This window comes from Hippocampus bargibanti, linkage group LG01 (assembly GCF_051943395.1).
Source record: "Hippocampus bargibanti isolate YZ-2025 linkage group LG01, ASM5194339v1, whole genome shotgun sequence".
Taxonomy (NCBI): domain Eukaryota; kingdom Metazoa; phylum Chordata; class Actinopteri; order Syngnathiformes; family Syngnathidae; genus Hippocampus; species Hippocampus bargibanti.
This window is the reverse complement of record NC_142734.1, coordinates 8,232,520-8,256,336: the sequence shown is the minus strand read 5'-3', so window position 1 is coordinate 8,256,336 and position 23,817 is coordinate 8,232,520. Positions and strand designations below refer to the sequence as shown.

At 40.3% G+C, this 23,817-nt stretch overlaps 1 protein-coding gene across 4 annotated transcripts; it reads left to right on the top strand.

Moving 5' to 3' along the window:
- The first annotated feature begins 2,594 nt into the window (after positions 1 to 2,594).
- glsa (glutaminase a) lies at positions 2,595 to 23,234 on the top strand. 4 transcript variants are annotated; one of them, XM_088993816.1, is made up of 19 exons: positions 2,595 to 2,923; positions 5,849 to 5,945; positions 6,921 to 7,039; positions 8,473 to 8,602; positions 8,678 to 8,757; positions 10,683 to 10,846; positions 12,755 to 12,813; positions 13,192 to 13,224; positions 14,414 to 14,472; positions 14,545 to 14,610; positions 15,081 to 15,133; positions 15,199 to 15,213; positions 15,281 to 15,375; positions 17,203 to 17,334; positions 17,857 to 17,949; positions 18,073 to 18,134; positions 18,223 to 18,299; positions 18,389 to 18,452; positions 21,616 to 23,234. In XM_088993816.1, exons 1-19 carry the CDS (start codon positions 2,718 to 2,720, stop codon positions 21,761 to 21,763), a joined length of 1,752 nt encoding a protein of 583 aa, XP_088849942.1. In that variant the 5' UTR covers positions 2,595 to 2,717; the 3' UTR covers positions 21,764 to 23,234. The 4 variants fall into 4 exon arrangements, with proteins under 4 accessions (XP_088849942.1, XP_088849933.1, XP_088849927.1 ...); XM_088993807.1 differs by having other exon boundaries at positions 5,855 to 5,945; positions 14,545 to 14,611; positions 15,083 to 15,133; positions 15,199 to 15,375; XM_088993801.1 differs by having other exon boundaries at positions 14,545 to 14,611; positions 15,083 to 15,133; positions 15,199 to 15,375.
- The last annotated feature ends 583 nt before the right edge of the window (positions 23,235 to 23,817 follow it).

Genomic DNA, 23,817 nt, shown 5'->3' with positions numbered 1-23,817 from the left:
AATCTGACCGTACGCAGCGTTAAAAAAAATATAGTATTGATGATTACTTTTGATGGTTTGCCGTGACAATAGTAGCGATCGGCGGCAGCATTGTCGTTGGCTATGAGCAGTTGAGACTAACTGGATTTGCGCCAAAATGCTCTTTGCAACATCGGTACACAACTTTTTTCCCCGTATAAAAGTTGTAGTATGCCGTATATTGTTTGACATGATTTTTAAAAAGTATAAAATATGGGCCAAATGTATAAGTTCACAGGTATGCTTGTCACTGAAAACTTTAGTACTGTACCTTTACACCACAATATGTGAATATTTTAACTCATTCACTACCATTCACGAATTTATTCGGGAATTGTAAATATGAGATAGAGCGCCTTTCCCGAATTTGTTCAGGTTTTGTTTTGTCATGCTTGGGTGCCGATAAAGCGCTGGCCATGGCATCTGGCAAAGTTTTTTTCCTTTCCACAAGGGGCAGCATTTTCTTTTTTCCATGTTTTGCGCTTTGTTCCAGATTGAGCTGTTGTTCAGGCGCTATATAAACCAATATGTATGTATGTATTGCATTGTATTTAGGACAGCCACTCTCATTTTAAGCTCACATAACTCTAGACCCATATAATTTAGGAATTAACTCTTTTTTCTAATGAAAGAAGAGAGTCTAATGTTTCTAAGGATGTATTGAATATTTATGTTGTCCTAAAATTCAATATTCTGTGGGCACTGGATTTCAAGTGACAATGACAAAAACCCTGGCACTGGAGTGTTCACATTTTTTGCACATCGTCTGGTGTGAATGAGTTAATACAGTAATATATCTAATTTTATTGGTATTTGGCAACAGGAATCTTTTTGCAATGTCATGGTTATATATTTCTCTCTCTCTCTCTCTCTCTCTCTCTCTCTCTCTCTCTCTCTCTCTCTCTCTCTCTCTCTCTCTCTCTCTCTCTCTCTCTCTCTCTCTCTCTCTCTCTCTCTCTCTCTCTATATATATATATATATATATATATATATATATATATATATATATATATATATATATATACAAATCTAATGTGTTAGCAGAAACAAATAAAACATGTTTTAAAGTAGCATCAAAAAGAGAGACACATTCAAATGTGCCATTGTGCTGACCATGGAGTGCTACGACAGGCCGTACTATGTGACCCCTGAGCTATGTGACACCTGAGCGTCAGTGAATTAGACACCATGAACAAGCTGCAGAAATCCAGCCAGGTCACAAGAGCACCTAGATCTCACTTGAAAGTGATCTCTTGCCTGGTTGTGGTTGAATATCCTCACACCGGCGATTTGCATTCACGTCACATGAAGACGTTGTGAAACTCGCTGATGACTCACTCTGACGCAGGTTCTGTTCGTTTCCCTCTTTTTCTCACATGTGCACGCGCTCACACAGACGTACAGACGCGCGCGCGCACACACAGGCACGTACACGCCCGCACGCGCCCGCTCAGACTTTCTCTGGAGAATCGCTCAGATCACGAACGCCTACGCCCGCTTCTGTTCAGAGGCGGCCCTGTTCTGCACAGGCCACCTCCCCGCCCTGTGCCCCTGCCTGTCATCCTCCCTGTCCTCCTCCAGCTCAAGTCACTGATGATGATGATGATGATGATGATGATGATGATGATGATGATGATGATGATGATGATGATGATGATGATGATGGGTTGCCGTGGCAATGGATGGAAGTGGGCGGCTCCACGCTGTTGGTGGTGGGCGACAGGCAGCCACTAAGCGTGGGAGGGCTCTGCAGACGCACCCATCAGCATCACTTTGAAAGCTTTGCAGAGTGTGTGGGCGGGGAAAATATGTGATTCTGTTTGGAGGGGATTTTTACACAATAATGAACTTTGGGAAGTGTGAAAAGTGGCACTTTTCTTGGCAAATTTCACTTTGCGGATTTGATCGTCACGGTGTTGATATAACCTATGGCACTTCCAAGATGTGTTTCAATAATATCTATACGCACTTTTTGGTAGAGGCCATCTTCGCTGTCGAGAAAGCATTTCCACGTAGAATATCAGACAGTTAAAAGCACATTTTGTGTAAAAGCAACATTTGATGATTGGTTGTGAGAATGCGCGGGCAACTGACCTGAAGGTGGTGCTGTGTATCCAGCGCTTGAAATGGAGGCAACACGAACACCGGCCTATAGTACACTCGGTTCAGGAACAGCACATAATATGACTGAACACCATCCTGCACGCCCTGTTTATTGATCCTAATATCAAATCATCCAAATTGTCTTCAATAACCTTTATCTTCAATAACCATTGTCGAATTCCATGCACTTGCCGAAGAGTTTAACAAAAAATCATTTTTTATTTCAATTATTAAATAATTACACCTAAGATGTTCCGATTTTATTCACTGACCTGATTCCGTGTTTTTTGCTTAAATAAATAATAAGTATTCAATATTTATCAGCCCTTGTAGTACTGTACTTTACTGTATTGAGAAAAGGTCGTATGATCGACGGATGAAATGACCAATGAAATTGCGAATATAGCATTTTCCAAGAACCAATGAAAATAAAAGTTTTTCTTTTCAGGTTATAACGACAGAATCGTCTTCCGCCCGCCCACCCGTTACTCAGCTACTCCATTACTCCCGAGTGTTATTCCTCCGAACGCGCTCATTCATTTGTTTGCAGAATTCCTTCTCATTTTGGTTTTCGTTTTATCGCCGTCGAGTTTGCAATGTTCCATTTACGGCCAACGATAGGGCTCAAGGATATCTTTCAGAGGCAGCTGAGGCGGCGTTTGGCAGGCGGTGTCTACGCTCACATTGGAGCCGGCTACTGGAGCCGATCTCCGGCCACGGTGACAGAGCAACACGCCGCTAGACGCTTTTGTTCAAAAGCAGACGGAAACGATGAGGCCAACAAAGATTCTGCCACAGACAAGTGAGTGAAGCCATGCGCGTTGGATATGCTTGACCATTCCCAATTTCAATTCAGGGGGTTGAATAAAATACGGTTTTATGGAATGTCATGTATATTGTATAGCTCAGGAATGTATTATCAGACTAATACGTACAGTATATGGAAAAAAAGTGGGCTGGCGAGCTCACAATTCCTACGGAACTGCACAAATCTCAGCAAGGCCTCTTGAAGTATTTCCATAGCCGGTTGTTAGTTACTCGATCTTGATACCGTTGGAGCACCGATGAAAAGTAATCAAGTACACTTACTTTGTTACTATACTTAAAACAGAATGGTCCTGCTCGCTGTATTTAATCGAGTACAATACAATATTTATTATCTGAATGGAATTCAAAACATTTGTATCGTTTTACCCCAAGAAAACGAATGAACACAACAAAACTACTGCATTGTCTGTCTTTGCTTTTTGAGACAGAAAATGTGCTCTTTATAATTGCTGACTTTAGAAATACAGTGAGACCTCAACTTACGAACTTAATTGGTTCCCAGACAGACTGTGTAAGGCGAAAAGTGTGTATCTAAAAAAATTCCCATAGGAAACCATTAAAATGGGAATAATCCGTTCCCGGGTTTCCATAAAATATACTTTTCAACTAAATAAGCCTTAAAACGACACACAACATACCTTATTCTATGTATAATAAATGTGCTATTGTATTGTAATGAAAGCAATACACTGCATTGTATCATAAAGTCACTTTATTTACATGTGTGATGGTCATTTATGGCTTGATGGAATGGCATTGGAGGTCGAAGGTCAAAGGGAATTGCTGTTTGGCAAGAGAGGCGCATTACATGACGAATGTAATTAAAGAAATAAACTGCTGTAAAATAAAAGTTTTATTTACCTTGTTGATGGTCGTTGATGGCTTATGGAAGGAGAGTCACCTTCCATAAGGACTGTTGGTAACTTAACCTCTGGTGCTGTTTGGTCGTGTGCTTCCGCTGAAGATCACTCCGCCAGCCGTGGTGGGTGTGTATTATGAAAATAGTGCTTATTATAAGGTTTAATTTTCATAAATTTGACGTTTGTAAGACAAAAAGTTTGTAAGTTGAGGTCTCACTGTACAATAAATGCAATGTAAATGCAACATTTCTTTTTTATTCAGTTTAGTGAGATGTTGTGCTGCCCCTTCTATGCCAATTACCTTCTGTAAGTGTCTCCATGTTTTCTGCCATTGTTGCCATTGTTTGTACTGTATTCATATAATCGCTAGATAAAGCAAGGGTTCCCACCACTGGCTTGTGGCCCAGTACCAAACAACGGGCCATTTGGCATAGGGCCTCACATAAAAACAATCTAAAATGTACTTTCCATGAACAAACCCCTATATGTGGGTCTTATCATTTTATCAGTAAATTATTCAATCCCAAATCACAATGTTCACCAGATTGCTCTGTAGAAGCAAGTTAGATTGTGGAGCTTTCTGGAACCAGTGTTCTGATATATGATTAACAAAGAAGGCCAGAAAGTAATATATGGTATGTGTGAGTCACTTCCACTTTGGAATTGCCGTTATTTCTGAGGCATGACAATAAAGGAGTTTAATCCGAGAGAGTGAATGAGAGATAGTGAGAGAAAGAGAAAGAGAGAGAGACTATTAACTATTTAGCAGGCGCCAACATTGCAAGGAAACAGAATGCAGACTCACCAATGTGGTGGCCTCAATGACCGCATGAGTCTAGAAAGCGCACACCAATGTGATTTCTGGCAAATTTTATTGAAAATCTAAACAAATGAAAACAATGTGTTGCAGATTGATTTGCATTTGTTTCTGACCTTATCAAATCGTCATTGGTAATTGTGAGGATTGATTAACATGTTCAGTGTCTTCACAATGATGAAATTCATTGATGGTTAAAAAAATATAATTCATAAATATATTTCAGAAGTGCATATCAAACTGTTGGCCGTTTGCATTGCATGTATTAGTAGTCAAGAAGTAGGTGTCAGATGTCTATTTGGAGGGGTTTTCCTATTATTTCTGTGGTATGTAACAGCAGCTACAAAACCGCAACAAAAGAGCTCGAGGTGGATGAAAACATTTGCACAATACTGTACGCTACACAGATGTCTGCCAATTATGTCTGTTGTATTGTTCATTGTCACCAATTCATTAATATTATCTCTGCACATTCTCTTCCTTATGTTGATCTTGATCTGCTTGCTTTTCTTTGTAAGTATCTTTTTACTTTAAATTGACTTTGGGTGCGTTTTCCATCAGTAGAGGTAGACTCCCCTCTCCTGACCCCCATGCCTGCTGCTTCCTTTAAATGACAACTGAAGTTGCTTGACTCCTTGACCTTATCCGTCTACTCCGCGTCATCCTTTTTGTAAAATGTCCCCTCATCTGCACTCTGTCCTTATGATCTTCTGGACCCCAGAAAGAAAAATGTCTGAAAGTGTCCAAATTGTGAGCGACTTTTTATCTCGCGGTACACTGGCCTGTCTCCCATTGGACACACACTCCAGCTGCCTATGAGTAGACAGCTTTGTGCAAATTCCGATCAAATGTTGATTCGATTTGGATCATAGCTGAGTGTCGCCGGCTTGCGCCCTCCTAACCAAACTAACTTGCTTTGCCACTGCGAGTACCAGCCAGGTCCATACCTGAGTGCATTTGTTCATCTCTGTGGGAACATTTGCCCCTCACTATTTTGTGTTGCTTTGATTTGACCTTCAAACAGCAGCTGCTGCACTGTTGCCGATTCTGCGTATGGTTGATTGGAAAACAATACGATGATGCTCCCTGGCTGGTAGTCTGGTAATAGTATGTGAGTGCAAATGCAATCAATCAAGTCTACTTGTGATATATTACACAGTGAGTTTGAGGGTCGGCTTACCCATCCTCTCCATCCATCTGTCTTTGTGTGTGTTTCATGTAGGAGAAGAAAGGCGGGTATATTACCCAGCCTGGAGGACCTGCTCTTCTACACTATCGCTGAAGGACAAGAGAAGATCCCAGCACACAAATTCACCACAGTGAGTCCTAAAGGAGGCTGTTCACTGGGAATTTTATAGGCCTTGCAAAATAGGCGAGCAAACTAGGTTAGAATGCTGACTAAAACAAGGAGGTGGCCGACATGTACAGTTGAATATGAAAAGCCCCATGCCCAAAAAGCCAAGATGCACAAGTAAGGCCAAAAAATGAGACAAGGTTGTGTCATTATGGAAAAAAATTGAATGGGATTATGTTTTGATTTTTGGATAGGGGTTTGGGTGAAGTTCTGTTCATTTTCTAATGTGTTGGCGGAGGTGACTACTACGGTATGTAATCCAACATTTATGCTTTTGTTCTTCAGTGAAATAATTTAATAAAACATGAAAAAAATATTTCCTAAAACAAGATGGGAAAATGGGATGAATACAAAAAACAATCAAACACATGAATGAATGAATGATACCACAAACCAGGCAAAGTCAAGATAGTTCACGAATATAAATCCAAAATATGAGAAACTTGTCACCATTCATCCCCTTTTTTCTTTATTCTTCCAATTATTATTATTATTATTATTATAATTTTATTGACAAGTTTATTGGTAGTTTTCCTTGTTGAAGAATTTTCAAGCGAAAGGACGTTGCTATAGGAAATACCCACAGGTAGAAATACACAAGGAATTCTGTATGTATTCAAATGTTCAATATGGTCTTATATGTTGTAAAAACAATAAAGATGCAAGTTACAAACAAAAAAATCATTACTGACTAATTATATTTTTATGTCTTGTTTTTCATGAATTATCTTCTTATGACAATGTAAAACTTTTACATTTGTGCTATATTATATGAGTGTTCCAAATTCTCCCCGCTTAACGACCCAATGACATTTTCTGGAAATTTTCCTCCCCTTTGCAACTCAAGTCAAAAGCAAGAAATGTGCTCTGCTTTTCTTCTTATCTTTTTGAATTGCCTCTTGATGAATGTTTTAACCAAGCACTTCTCATTTGTCCACAGGCTCTCAAAGCCACTGGACTTCGCACAGGAGACCCCCGGCTGAAAGAATGTATGGAGATGCTGAAGGTGACCATGAAAACAACATCAGATGGAGCCCTGGATAAACACCTCTTCAAAAAGTATATTTTTAATTAAATGACCACTACTGACTTTTATTGTGAAACACACCTTTTCAGCTTGCGGTACTTGTGTTGCATAGACTTTATGAATCCAACATTTTGTGTGACGCAATCTTGAATGAATGGATGCTTTAACATAATAATATTATCATTCTTATTGGATTGGATTAGCCCTTAATAGTCTCGCAGTGGAGAAATGTACATTTCACAGCGGCATAGTGCTGAAAGTAAGAGGAAAGAAAAGGAAAAAGTAGAAAAACAAAATACAGGAGCTGCTGGAAAGGCAGCCACTCTCGCAGCGCTATCTTGAAGTCAAAATTACAACAAAACAAAATAGTATGACAACACAAAGACACAGTCATACAATCTTAAATACTTTCTGCAACATCTTTATTGTATGAAGCAGTTCTAGATGAAAGAGGAGAGGAGCAAAGTGACCTTTTCACCAGTGGATCAGGGACGTCATAGTGAAATGTTCACGTCAGAATCAGAATCAGAATCATCTTTATTGCCAAGTATGTAGAACACACAAGGAATTTGTTTCCGGTAGGACACGCTGCACTAGTATCGTCGTCAAAAAAAAACTGCTAAGTGGCACTATACAGTTCTGCTACAAGCTAAATGTTGAAAATAAACACAAAGTTGTAGCTCCCATTGACGAAAAGAGATTTGTCTCATATCTCTTTTCCCACAGAAATCCGCTTCAATTCCAAGCCGCGGCAGTTCCACATACTCATGGCAGTCTTGGAAGTCTTCACTTAAAATGTGTTTACTGTGAATGAATTTTCAATATACTTGCACATGATGGCGCATGGTCTTTGTGGTCTTTGTGGTGCCACCTCAGGAAAACCTCTGCTTTGTTTTCAAATCTTAAAATGGCCTCGCCCCAGCTTACCTCTCTGGGCACTTTTTGGCAAAGCAGGTTGCTTGTAAATTGTGATGGCGATGCCCGACGGATGAGGTTGGCTCTGTGAGCCGGTGCGTGATGACGGGTCATGGTTGTGATCCTCTCTCTGCGTTGTCTTCCAGAGTTTATTTATAGAGCTTAGCCTCATGGGGGAACCACGTGAGCAGCCGGTGGAGTGCTGCATGTTTTTTTCCCCACAGGGATCCCACGCTACTGTGGGATTACAGTACAGCGAGCGATGCTAGAGAGATAGCAGAGACACAAATCCCAACTAGCTAAGAGACACTTCCACACCGCTGCCTTGTTTTTTCTCAAATGGAAAAATTGAGAAAGAGTTGTGAATGAATTTTAGTTATTGGAAATTTCACACAAATTGACATGGGAGGTTTGGCTGCTCGGATATGAAGTCGAGAATATACGATAAAACACATGACAATTTTTATTATTATTCTTTTTGTGGTCATCATGGGGTGGGGTGCTTTGCCCACTTTAATCCCAAACACAACATGTTTCCTTTTGTGTGCAGATGTGTGCAGAGCAACATTGTACTGCTCACTCAAGCCTTTCGGAAGAAATTTGTCATCCCGGACTTCCAACCTTTTTGCCGCCACATGGACGAACTATATGACAATGCAAAGAACATGTCCGGAGGGAAGGTGAGCCACAAAACAAAAGGCCGGCCCTGACTGAGTGCAAACATTGGAATGCCAACCAAAGAAATGTTCCTGTAGGTGGCTGACTACATTCCTCAGCTTGCTCGCTTCAGCCCAGACCTGTGGGCCGTCTCCTTGTGCACTGTCGACGGTCAGAGGTACAATTTCACTTGGTAATATTAGTGGTGGGCCGCCAGGGCCTGCAAGGCCTTCTCTGGTGGCCTAAAAATATCTGAATCACAGACTAATGTGAATTATATTTTGTCCATGAATTCTTATTAAATAATTCCAAATTGTCTTTTGGCTTCCTCTCATTGCTTTTGCCCTGTTGGGCTGCTTCCAGATGTGTGTTTTTGTATTTAAGCATTTAACCAATCACATTTCAGCCATCCTTTGTTACCAGGGTCAGAAATCTACCTGGACGCCTTCACAATCAGTTCTGCATGCCCTAAAGCATAAAAAAATCAATGTCGATGAAACAGTTGCTCCAACCAATCAGAGACGTCAGAGTATTGGCAAGTTACTAGCCTCTAGGTCAGGGGTCGGGAACCTTTTTGACTAAGAGAGCCATAAAAGTAAAATATTTAGAAATGTTTTTCAGTGAGAGCCACAACACATGAGCGCGCACGCACACACACACGCACACAGACGCACGGGTGGCCACTTTTCAACAAAATGTCAGAATGTATTATTTAAAATAACTTTGTGATAGTACTCACTGATAACATGAATGGTTTTCCATTCCTTATGATTGGTAAAAACCACCCAAATGATCGCAATGAAAGTCAACTTGCCGGCTCCATACGCAAAGTTACTGCTAGCTAGCCTGCACACGGCTCATTAGCTTCCACACTTGCTATGCAATATACTTCTCACAGAAGTATATTGATGCTAACGTTGACATGGGGCTTGTTAAAATGTAATTGCGATTCGACTGTTTCATCGATGGTATTGTTTCATTGCAAATTAGAATCAGAACCTTTTGTCTCCACAAAGGCGAATCCTCAGTGTATTCAAGCTGAAGTGTACGTACTTTGTTTTTACTCGTCGGGCTCATTTAAAGGGGCGTTTACCTGTTTCAACTGACGGCCAGTATCATCCAGTCAAAATTGCGCTTTCCGCCAACCTAGGTCAGTGTCATCCAATGAAAATTGCGCTTTCCGCCAACTGCAGCCCCAACAGAAAATGAACAGAGAAAAGCAAGAATATGTATTTAGATTTATCGGCGAGCCATATGCAATCATCAAAAGAGCCATATATGGCTCGTGAGCCATAGGTCCCCGACCGCTGCTCTAGGTGATAAGAGCATACTGGCCCGAGCTAGCACACTGTATCTGTAGCGAGATGCATAAGCAAATATATTGTGTTGATTTAATAGCGGTTTTGTAAACCCACAATGGCTGAAGGAGGAGAAGAAATTGATTCATATATACAGTTAAAGCCATTTTCCAGACAGACTTTTCAATAATAGATGGACATTATTAAGGTTTGACAGCTCAATAGCTAGCAAAAATATCCAATAATATTGCAATTTTATGAGATTATCATGAATCCACACGTTCATAGTAAAAATTCTGACCGTTTAATGATCGTATTTCTTCAAGTCACAAGTTATTTCCTGGCCAACGGCATCCTCTAGTAGTTGTGTAGTAATATCACGCCACACTCCCAACTGATTGATTCAGAATAGCACTACTGAAGGCCTCGGAGTGGCATGCGCGGCCCACCGCTGGGTAATATATATGCCAGTACAGTGAATGTGAGATTGTCATGGTGAAAAATGGACCCAACAGGCCCACCTGTGCTTGGTGAAAATAGATGAGAAAGAAGAAATCATATAAAAGACTTTGAGGGACAGGGTTGTTGTTTTACCTCTTCCATGCATTTGAAGAATTTCTCTTATTTAAACACACATTTAAAAGTATTCCTGAGCAACTGTTCTCACGCTTGCTGTCAAGGAACTGGGGATTTTTGAATGATGTCACTTTAACATCCCACTTCCCCAAAACCGAGACAGCAGACTGTGCTGGACACCATCTGCAAGCAGCCACTAACCAGCAACCATATGTGTCTTTTATTGCAGGCACACGGTCGGTGACACCAAGGTGCCCTTTTGTCTGCAGTCTTGCGTAAAGCCACTGAAATACGCCATCGCTGTTCACGACCACGGCACAGAGTACGTGCACCGCTTCATTGGCAAAGAGCCCAGCGGCCTGCGCTTCAACAAGCTCTTCTTGAATGAGGATGGTGAGGAAGCACACCGGGCATGCCTCCGACTTTGGTGGCTGGCCGAAACAGGGGGTTTTTCTGGAGGCGGCGTAAATTATTGATGGGGGGTTGCAAAGGAGGCAGTGCGGCTGTGGAGTGGTTAGCTTCCATTTCAGGAGTTTAATAATAAGCACAAATATAAACATTTTGCTTTGTCATAAGTGCCCATCCGAACAAAATGAAACATTTAAAGGACAACCGACACCATTTTTTTTGTTTCCTAACTGACATCAGAAAAACGTTTTATAGCATCTAAAGTACCCTAAACACGCAGGATGATATTTTGGTCAATTGCAAAACACCAATAAAAATGACTTAAAGTGTCCCAAAACGACTTCAAAATTACCTCTGAAAGTTTCAGAAGGTCCCATCCCCTTGTTCGTGACGTCACGCCAGGACGTCTTCCCTTGCTTGAGAATCAAAACAATGGCTTCAGATTCGGAGAATATGCTTTCTTGTTACTCATCCAGTTATGAATATGATTCAAATAGTTCTGAATAGGAAAGCATAAATGTTTGCAATCGATTAAAGAAGTCCTTTCGTCTAATATTGAGGCATCTGGACTCCAATGTAGCGCCCAGAAAATGCACAAGATGGCGCCCAAGCTCCATTGGAAATGGGCTGATTTGTCTGCTGTGTCAACTCGTATCAAATAGAAGTCTTGGTGCAACACACAACGATTCACCATCGCGTTATTTATGTTTTTTTCCTTCTAATTTCGCCATCAACACGGATCAACACGAAGTTTTCAGACCAAAGTACCCAAAATTCATTGTGTGTCCCTTTCTCGGCCATGGGCGTTCCTGACGTGACGTCACGTCAGGCATCGTCATCAACTCGAAAACAAGACTTCCTGAATATTCAGCGCGAGTCTTAAAACGTAAAATATAGCTATATGCCGTGGAATCTTTGTAAAATATGCTCAGTAGAAGTCATTTTAAGTGATTTTACAAATTATGGACACAACTTGTCCGGAGGCGTCGGTTGTCTTTCAAAGAACCTGGAACAACAACGACAGAAGGAGGTCTGAAATTTTATTAAATATTTACTTTTATTTCCATTGGAGAAAAAAATGAATGTTGATTTAAATATGACTCACTCCCTGACTCAAATGACAGGTATAAAAAATAAAAAAATCACGCCCATATCCATAAAAGTCCCATTCCACTTGCAAATTGTAAAAGGATGCCTTTCCTCAGTTTTGCAAGGCTCCCCTCTGTGTTTTTTACTCAACCCTTTTAGGCTTTAGCCTCGACATATTACACCTGTGTGAAAAGTTCCCGAATTTTGCAACCCCATGTCCGATGAAACCAGTTTGTCTAAAAATTTCAGTTGTTGTACTTTTGACATCATTTAACTCATTCACTGCCAGATGATGTGCAAAAATGTGTCCATTCCAGTGCCAGGGTTTTTGTCATTGTCACTCAAATTCTAGAACCCACACAATATTGATTTTTAGGACTACATAAACATACAATGCAGCGTAAGAAACCTCATATGTTCTTCTTTCATTAGGAAAAAATAGTTAATTCCTAAATTATATGGGTCTGGAGTTATATGAGTTTGAAATGAGGGCGGCTGTCCAAAATACTATGGAATACATACATATTGGTTTATATAGCGCTTTAACCACACTTGAAGCTGTAACAAAGCGCTAACATGGAAAGAAAAGAAAATGATGCCCCCTTGTGGGGGCATCATTTTCAGAGGCCATGGCTAGCACTTTATCGGCAACCAAACAAGAAAAAACAAAACCCAAACAAATTCAGGAATGGCGCTCTACATCATATGTTCAATTCCCGAATAAAATTGTGAATGGCAGCGAATGAGTTAATGTCACCTCTGTGGGAGAATTCCTCTCTGATGTCATCTGAAACTGTTCTGCAGACAAACCACATAACCCCATGGTGAACGCCGGCGCCATCGTCTGTACGTCTCTCATCAAGGTAACAAGAACAGCCAACAACAAAATCGAGGAGCTGATCTTTGCTAGCTCACCGTTGATTCAAATTTAGTTTGTTTGGCAATTTTTCAAAAATGTCAGATTAGTGCACTCAAGCAGATTACGGTTATAATCTCGCCGAATGGGGATTTGGTGCAAAGCAGCATACCTCCATACTTGGTGCATGTGCACATATTAATTTACTCACGAAACACTGGATCACCTTCACTTCCCAACTCGATGGGGCCCCCTGCTGTTAAATATAAAAAGTGATTTGTGCCTTAAATGTGAGACACGAATAACTACGCTTTTGTTGAGTCTTGCATTTCATAAAAGTGATAAAATTGATAAAAATCCGGAATGTGTTCCGTTTGTGTTACAGCAAGGAGCCAGCAATGCTGAAAAATTTGATTACGTGAGTATTACCCACATCTTTCAAACATTTACTTTGATCACTTTTTTATACACATATCCAACAAATTGTAAGATACTGCTACCTCGACTCCACCACACAAATTTGGACTTCACAACACAAAGCATCAATAACCAAAACTTCAATCAATGTGTCAATTCCGACTTGATCTTGGTTTCACTCCCCGGTGCTTTCTACTATCTTTGTGACTGCTTTATTTCCTGTATATGATAGCTGTCCTTGTTAAGTGCTTTGTTACAGCTTTAGTTATTGTTAAAGCGCTTATCAGGGGTCAGGAACATATGGCTCGCGAGCCATATATGGCTCTTTTGATGATTACATCTGGCTCGCCGATAAAACTAAATACAGATTTTTGCTTTTTCACTGTTCATTTCTTGTTTGGACGGCAGTTAGCGGAAAGTGCAATTTTGATTGGATGATACTGACCTAGATTGGCTGAAAGCGCAATTTCGATTGGATGATACTGATCTAAAAAAGGTGCCTGTTGATGTTCAAAGAGCAATTTTTATTGGATGATACTGACCGAGGTGACTGTAGATGTCGAAACAGGTAAATGCCCCCTTTAAATAAGCCTGACAAGAAAAAAAATTATGAGTATCGTACCCTTCAGGTTGAATGGACCGAAGGATTCGCCTTTGTGGAGAGAAAAGGTTCTGCCGTGATTCTAATTTGCAATGAAACAATACCATGAATGAAACAGTTGAATATCAGTGGCACGTTGACAAGCCCCATGCTAACGTTAGCATCAATATACTGTACTTCGATGAGAGATAGCAGAAAGCAAGCGTGCAGGCTAATGAGCAGTGTGCAGGCTAGCTGGCAGTAGCTTCGCCTATGGACCCAGCAAGTTTAGTTTCATTCCGATCCTGGCTGGATTTTTTTACCAATCATGAGGAACGGAAAAGTATTCATATTAATGGTGACTATTATCACTAAATGATTTTCAATAATACATTCAGAGTGTGTGTGTGCGCGTGTGCGCATGCGCATGTGTGTGTGTGGCGCTCACTGAAAAAACATTTCTAAATATTTTACTTTTATTTATAGTCAAAAAGGTTCCCGATATATCAATCAATCCTCATATCATCATATATCAATCAATATGTATTGTATTGTAATGTAACACAGTACACTACGTGCGCATCCTAATGAATTTGAGTAATGAGTGCAGGTCATGAACTTCATGAACAAACTGGCGGGAAACGAGTACGTCGGCTTCAGCAACGCCACGTGAGTTCAACGGAGCGCCAATATTAAACTGATTCAGGTCAAGTTGATTCATCCTGTGCCACTTACCACCAGGTTCCAGTCGGAGCGCGAATCCGGAGATAGAAACTTTGCCATCGGCTACTACCTGAAGGAAAAAAAGGTCAGATTCTATCTGCAACTGTCACCTTCGTCCCTCAAATGACAATACTGCCACAGATTTTTTTTACTGAAGTAAATCTAAATTAAGTAAGAAATATTTGGTGAGTCATAAAACAAAGTCTTCTGTTTGCCCCTCATGATGGAAGGCAAAGGTGCCCAATCTGGTCCTCGAGAGCCTGAGAACGAGCTGGTTTTTGACGTTTCCCTCCTCCAACATAACTGATTTAAATGATCAGCTTATCAGCAAGTTATGAGAAGCCTGATATTGCACTTGATCATTTGGTATGTTGGAGAAGGGAGATATCTCACACAGGACGAATCAGGGTTGGACTAGGCCGCCCAACTATAAATTGACCTTCATTGACATGAAGGTACAGGTCTTTGGGCCTGTCTTTTCTCCTCCATCAATCCAGAAATGAGCAATGTCATATAGCAACTGTGTTTTATTTGTATGTATTTTTGGTCCTTGCAGTGTTTTCCAGAAGGAACAGACATGACATCCATCTTGGACTTCTACTTCCAGGTAATAGATGAGCAACAAATCCATTGAAGGGCGACGTCGTGACGGTGGGATTGTTTTCTTGTCAGTTGTGCTCCATAGAGGTGACCTGCGAGAGTGCCAGTGTAATGGCAGCAACCCTCGCCAACGGTGGCTTCTGTCCCATCACAGGAGAGCGCGTGCTGAGCCCAGAGGCGGTGCGCAACACTCTCAGCTTGATGCACTCATGTGGAATGTATGATTTCTCTGGACAGTTTGCTTTCCATGTAAGTATCGCATACCTGTCAACTTATATGTTTTCCCTGTATTTTATACTTTTTTTTAATCATTTCAAATAATGTATTGTGTACTATAACCTTTATACATGAAAAATAATTGTGAACCTATCTTACAAAGACCATTTTGGCTCAAATCTAGTTGGTCTCAACTGTTGGTAGCCAACGACAATGCTGCCGCTGATCGCTACTGTTGTCACGTAATCAAGTGACACGTGTCAAGTAATCCTCAATCAATATTTTTTGTAAATAACTGCATACGGTCGGATTGATATACGTGTGATGTATGCATGTGTGGTAAGATGTCTGCATTTCTTCTTGTCTCCGCATTTTTTTATCATTTCAAATAATGTGAATTTGTGGATTCACGATAGCCTCCATAAAATTGCAACATTATCAGCTATTTTTGCTAGCTTTGGAGCTGTGCGACCTTTCTTAATGATTTCCATCTGTTTTTGAAAAGTCCGTCTTGAAAATAACTTTAACAGTATATCTGCAACCAAATCCATTTCTTCTTCTCCTTCAGCCATTGTGGGTTGACAGAACCACTATTAAATCCACACAACAATATTTGCTTACGCATCTTGCTACGGATACATTGGGCTAGCTCTGGCCAGTATGCTCTTATCACAAGCGGCTAGTAATACCAGTGACGTGCGGTAAGGTTCATGGCTGGTGAGGCACTGACGTCATCAATGACGTCACCGCTCGTCTCTACTTAGTATTTGAACGGTAAATTCAGCGATTTTGAAAAAAATCCTAAAACGGTGAAGTTAAATGGACAAGAACTTTAAAGTACAAATCACTAAATACATCTAATTGTTTAATTTATTTTTTCATTTGATATTTCCATGACAGCTTTCCATGATGACAGGTGAGGCACTGCCTCCACTGACTGCACGTCACTGAGTAATACTATGATTGGCTAGTGACTAGGCAATCATGTGACTAGCCAAACATAGTTTACAAAATCTCTGACGTCTCTGATTGTTTAAAGCTAGAGTTTTATCAACATTGATTTTTATGCTCCATGGCCTGCAGAACTGAGCGTACAACTTTCAAAACATCTCGGCCCAGATGGCCGACAACTTCTTCAAGAAAAAAAGCGATTTTTTTTCAAATCAAACGTTTGTTTTATTCAATAAAGCTACAAACAAAACGCTAGAAGCCACGTGGACTCCACTTTCTCAGCGACTTTCAAAACTTTGAAGTACACTTTTCAGACAGGATGTAGTCTAAAGCAGGCTTCTGATTGGCTGCTGGTGCCGAGTATGCAAATTGCCAAACGAACGTTCGCCAATCAGAAGACTGCTTCGGACTACACCCTGACCGAAAAGTGTACTTCAGAGTTTTGAAAGCCGCTGAGAAAGTGGAGTCTACGTAGCGTTGAACAGACAACACAACACATACGCTGCATTGTACACCATGACGACGAACGGCAACTGAAGCTAAAGCTTCAGCGAGGTATATTTACCATAAATTAGGCAAGGGAGCATTTGTGGTTGGTATTTGCTTAATTTAAAAAAACCTTTAAACATCGCAACAATGTTTTGATTTTTTGGGCGATTAGACGTCTTTATGTGTTTTAAGTTGTGAAAAATTGGGCAGGCAACTTTATGGCCGGGCCGGGAACTTTTCAGAGTTGTTTGGCCTGGGTGTCCGCTAACTTTTTGTCATGAGTTTCAGACACTGAGTACATCCAACCAAACATGTTAATCCACTAATCAGTCATCAATCTGACCCTTGAGTTTGATGTGAAAAAAATGTGAAAAAGCTTTTGCCATGCAATGTACGCCCACACTCTCCAAATGGTTTCAGGTGGGCCTCCCAGCTAAATCTGGCGTCGCTGGCGGGATCCTGCTTGTGGTTCCAAATGTCATGGGCATCATGTGTTGGTCCCCTCCTCTCGACAAATTGGGCAACAGTGTGCGAGGGATCCAGTTTTGCACGGTAAACTTGAATTTCCCATTTTCAAAACACTTCTTCAAAGGAGGAGACTGACAGACTGAGATATTTGTTTTATTTTCAAATCCACTTTGGCACGTTTTCCAACAAAGTATAGACAGACACTCCCCTTCTCATGAACATTCGAGTTATGAACCATGGTACATATGAACATTTTTGGAGTAACAAATGTAGTATTCTCTCCAGTTGTACATGTACTTATCTTTATAGAGCATATGATTTATTAAAATGTTTATTTTTCAGTACAACCCAATACAGCCGTAAACATACATTCCATCCAAAATATAGCACTGAAGCAACTTACGAACAAATTCACCTTACGAACGACCATTCGAACCGTATCTCATTCGTAAGTTGGGAAGCATCCAAGCTACAGTCTACTTCATGTCCAAAAAAATGGTTCTAGGAGGCACCGGACTATTTCCTGTTGGGTCACTTTGCAATGACCATCCTATATGGGCAGTGGGCAAGCACCTATAACCATAGCAATGTATCACCTTGTCTCAGGATCTGGTTTCCCTTTTCAACTTTCACAACTATGACAATCTGAGGCACTTTGCAAAGAAACTGGATCCTCGCAGGGAAGGAGGAGATCAGAGGGTGAGTGATGATATGTCTGAGAGCTGTCAAATTGTCCAGGTTGTGTGGTGACGTGCAACCTGCTGGTAAACATCCATCCAGTAGCTTAATTCCTTTGCTCTGGGCCCTTTTGGGTTCTTTCAGGTGAAGTCTGTGATCAATCTGTTGTTCGCGGCTTACACCGGAGACGTGTCAGCGCTGAGGAGGTACATAGTCAAAAAAGCTCAGAAATTCTGGACCCTGGACAGCTGCAGTCAGATTGAATCCCTCTGAGGCTATATTTTGCCATTACAGGTTTGCGTTGTCCTCCATGGACATGGAGCAGAGGGACTACGACTCCAGGACTGCTCTGCATGTGGCTGCAGCCGAAGGTGACGGACGCTCAAGTAACATTTTGTTCCCCTCAGCTTTAATCTTAGGAAGGTGATATTTTACATATTTCTTTTGGTTTGTCTTTCAGGTCACGCTGAGGTGGTTCGCTTTTTGCTCGAGGCCTGTAAGGTCAACCCGGTCCCCAGAGACAGGTAACGAATGCAGTCGTCAATTTTAAAGTTAGGTTAAAAACAGTCATGAGGCCACCATTCGGTCGAATCGGACTATAGCATCAGCCCAAAAGCAAACCTCATATCACTTTTTTCAAGAGCGCGGTTAATGTACAAACTATGCACAACGTTACGGGGCCTGAAAGATTTTTTTAATCCAATTACTTTTCCCCAACAGCACATTTTCAAGTCGAGCTCCGTTATATCAAAGTACAGTGATACCTCGGCTTAAAAACGCTTTACCTCACGAACCTTTCACCTAACGAACGTTAAATTCGCGAGAATACAACCTTGGCATACAAACTATTTTTCGGGAAACACACAGAGCGCCACAATGAGTGATGCGTCGTTCGCGAACGAGCCGGTTCTTGTAGCTCCTAACAAGGAGCTGAAAATGGCAGCCAGCTTTTTTCCCCTCTATTCCCCGCCCCCAGTCTTCGATTAAAGCCGCATGTGATTGGTCAAGATCCATGGTAGGGGAGGGGACACACACAGCAGTGAGCGGGGGGAGGGTTTACAGAAACAGAAACACACACACAAAAGAGAGAGCAGAGCTTGAAACAAAATCACAAACGTGAAAAAAAAACAAAAGTGAAAAGGCAAGAACATGGATAGAAAACAGTGAAAATTGGACTCGTTTCAACTTTATTGATAGTTCAAAGGCAGAGTGTCGACTGCAAGGTTAAAAATCCCATCAATCAGGCTCCACAAATAACCCGCACAAGCCATCTGTATAATTTGAATGAACCTACAAGCAAGGGAACCAGCTATTAATGAAGTTTCTAGTGTGTCTGCCTGCATCTGTTGCAATATCACAACTTCTAAGATATACAACCCAGAGCTCCTTGAGACAATTTAAGCAAAAAGCCATATTCCATCAATGACCATCACAAAGGTAACTAAAACAACTTTATTATACAGTACAGTTTATTTCTTTAATTACAATACAATAGCACATTTATTATACATAAAATAAGGTATATTGTGTGTAGTTTTAAGGCTTATTTGGTTGATAATTATGTTATGTTTTATGGGGACATGGGAACGGATTATTCTCATTTTAATGTTTTCCGATGGGAAATTAATTTTTGGGATACACACTTTTCACCTTAGACACACTTTCTGGGAACCAATTAAGTTCGTAAGCCAAGGTATCACTGTACAATGCTTTTACATGGAATCCGAAAGACCTATTTGCTATTAACATCTTTGGTTGGGGGCTACAGTTTGATGTGCAATTTATTTTAATTGAATCATTACTAAAGTAGGTGAGGCAGCTTTATTTAAATGGCAAATTTCATATCATTTTCCACAAGGTCAGTCAGTTCGCTACTGACCTCCAATCCCAAATGGGTTTATATTCTAGAAGTATTTCTTGAATGTGTTTGAAGCCATTCAATGATTTAAAGCAGGGGTCTCAAACTCAATTGACCCGAGGGCCGCTGGGGGCAGAGTCTGGGTGAAGCTGGGCCGCATCAGGATTTCCACAAGAAAATCACTGATAAAACATTCCAATGTTCTCAATATCTTTATTTTTAACACACAAAAAATGAATTAAATTAATAAATGGAAAGATGAATAAAAAATAAATTAACGTCATAAATAAATAAAATAATTATAATGATCATAAGGCAGATACAGACAACTGAAAAAAAAAACACAGGAAAACTAATTATTTTAATAAAGTTTCAAATGTCTGTATTCACAGTTTCTTTGACCTTTAAAGGGCAACCGACGTCACTTGTTTTTTAACTGACATCAGAAAAACGTTTTATAGCATCTAAAATACCCAAAACACGCAGTATGATATTTTTATTCAAATGCAAAACACCAATAAAAATGACTTAAAGTGTCCAAAATCTGCAAAAAAAAAAAAGAGCTGTGAAAGTCCCGCCCCCAGTTCGTGACGTCACGCCAAGACGTCTTGCATTGCTGGAGAATAAAAACAATGGCTTCAGATTCAGATAATATGCTTTCTTGTTACACATCCAGTTATGAATATGATTCAAATAGTTCTGAAGAGGAAAGCATACATGTTTGCAATCGATTAAAGAATTTATACCGTGTCATTTTGAGGCAAACGGGCGGGGGGAATGTCTTACCCAAAAAGAGGCAAGAAAATGGCCACCGAGCTGTGAGGAATGAATCAGCCCGTTTCCACAGGCTGATAAATTCCTTCCATGGAGCTTGGACTCCCTGTGCTGGTGGCTTTTGGATGTAACACAAGGGTTTCAAAAATAACATTGACGTGATGGAAAGACACTACAATGCGTCTTTTTTTACGGTCAGGAGGCGGTCCTTTTTTGACGTCACGTGAGGACTCGTCACCAACTCAAAAACAAGACTTCCTGAATGTTCAGCGCGAGTCTTAAAACGTAAAATATAGCTATATGCGGTGGAATCTTATTAAAATACGGCCAGTAGAAGTCATTTGAAGCCATTTTACAAATTATGGACACAACTTGTCTGGAGACCTTAGTTGTCCTTTAACTTTCTTAACATAAATAAAATATTGAACATGAACTGTCCTAAACATGGCTTATCTTGCCTACTAGTTCAGCTCCACACACAAGTTTCATTCATATCAATCATGCGGTCCGCACTAACATTAATCTTTCATATCAAGGCCGGCCGCAAAATATTCTTTCGGGGTCCGCAGTTGGCCCGCGGGCTGCGAGTCTGAGACACCTGATTTAAAGCGTAGTAGCATCATTTCCAAATCTATTGTGTAGCTAACTGGGAGGAGCAAGTGTAAGTTAGAAAAATAGCCTTATATACAATACAGGCATTGAGATATATTGTACATGGAAACATCACAGGTGATGTTAGTTCTTCTTTGAAGCGGATTAAAAATACATTTCCGTGCGTGTTCTTGCATTGTGTCTGTATTGCTCCACATTCTATGGCAATGTGTGTGTTTTTTTAGGAATAAAACCTCTGCCTCAATTTTGATAAATATACTATACTACAGACTATTTCAATGTTGGTCATGGTGGCAGTACTTAGCAGGGCAAAACATAGTTTTTAGTAGTACTTTGTGTGTAACCCATTGGAGAACCACTCTGAGAGGAATGGCCATGCTTCATGTTCACCCAAATACTCAGACAGTGAACTAGATGACAAAGGATGATGTCTTATGTTGCAGGTGGGGCAATACGCCAATGGATGAGGCGGTTCACTTCGGCCACCATGATGTGGTCACCATCCTGCGCGATTATCACAATCTGTACAGTCCTCCGGAAAGCCCGGAACCAAAGGAGAACGCAGAAAAGAACCTGGACAGCATGCTGTAAAATGTCTGGAGGCAGCATCGCCACTTCAACGCGTCTCGCACAGAACTTGATATTAACTCATTCACTGCCAGACGTGCAAAAATGTGTCCACTCCAGTGCCAGGGTTTTTGTCATTGTCACTCAAATTCCAGGCCTCACAGAATATTGACTTTTAGGACTACATAAACATTTAATGCAGGTTAAGAAACATTAGACTCGCTTCTTTCATCTGAAAAAAGAGTTAATTCCTAAATTATATGAGCTTAAAATGAGGGCCGCTCTTCACAAGACAATGCTATACATACATATTGGTTTTTATAGCGCTTTAACAACAGCTGAATATGGAACAAAGCGCTAACATGAAAAAAGGGGAAATGCTGTCCCTTTTGGAAAGGAAAAAATATTGTTGGTGGCAATAGCCAGCGCTTTATCGACACCCAAACAAGAAAAAACAAAACCCGAAAAAAATGGCGCTTTATGTCATATTTTCAATTCCCGAATACATTTGTAAATGGCAGTAAATGAGTTAACTAACATATTGTTCTGATGACATCAAATGTTCGTAAGTGTTTCTATAAAAATGTTCTTAATCATGTTGTTGTTGTTAGCTGGTGTTGTTCTTGTACTTTCAGTGTGTGTTGGGGTAGTTTTAAGTGAAAGCTCTACTTTTGTAGTGTCTTGGAGGATAGTACCAGCCAAAAGCTGAATGCTGGCTTCATTGAGTGGCAGCTGGTACTTTTTGGGACCTTTCTAGACAAACCTTATTTTCAACAAAGCCACATGGTGGAATGTATCGTCTCCTAACACTCAAAGTGATTGTGTGTTTTATTTTTTTTTGTGTATATTGAACATAAAAGTTATGTGTGGATAAATAAGGCTCTCCATGTGGCACTTTGTTAGGTTAAGTATTGCATAGGAAGGAATTCCGAATATTATGGCTTTAAAATGTTTTTTTTTGCTTTTTACATTCCCCTAAACATGTTTTTATTTTTGACTTATTTGGTATTTATTCTAAAAAAAAAACTCAGTTTAAATATATCGATAATGAGCCAAAGTTTAGCAATTTGTTGTGACAGTACAACTTATCAGAGTGGAGCTTTTTACTCATTTGTTAAAAAAATAAGCTTTGTGCTGAAGCTGTTGGATGTTTTTGTGTATACACTATGAAATGTTGTGATAAGTTTGGCATTTTTGTCACAAAAGATTGTGAAGTGTCACATTTTGGAAACTTGTTCCTGCAAACGACTCAGGAAGGTGTTGACTGAGCTCAAAGAAATTCTCCAAAACAGACTCCTATGTGTTTTGAATGATTCAAAACTTGACGGAAACAATGTCGAAGCACAATTGTGCACAACAACTGCAATTTTACTGACACATTTAGCAGAGTGGAAGGTCAAAATGGACGTAAACTGATTCTCACTTGTGTTAGTTGTTGCTGCAGTGACTGGATGTATTGATTTCTGGAAACCTCACAAATAAAATATATACTACACACTTTTTGTGCATTTCTTGAAGAAAAAAAATGCAGGTCTAAAATAGGAATAAGATAGGCCTATTTTCAAGCCATATTTGTAAATGAAGCCAAATTTGTCACATATTTAATTGATAAAAATGGAACATTTTCAGAATCAGAAAGCCTTTATAGTCTCACAATAGGGACATTTGCAATCTACGGCAGCAATTTGAAAGGGGTGGGGGGGGGGATAAAAACAAAAGTATTCTAAGTGTAACGGCGTTGTGCGCTAAGATTATTAAATTATGACGGAATGTGACGCAACGGCACACAGTGTGGCACCCCACCCCACCAGATCGGTTTAATGAAGGATTGAGTTGTTTTATGAGAATCGCTTCTTTTACTCCCCTTTCAAACCATCTATGTTTTGTCGCTAAGATTTTAACCTCATTGTCGTCAAATGAGTGGTTGCTAGCTTTTAGGTGCATACGTACTGCCGATTGAGGCCCAATAGTATTATCCCTGCGATGTTGATAGTCTTTTTTTGAGAATTTGTTGAGTCTCCCCAATGTACTGCTCTTTACAATTTTCATTCTTACAATGTATGGAATAAACTACATTA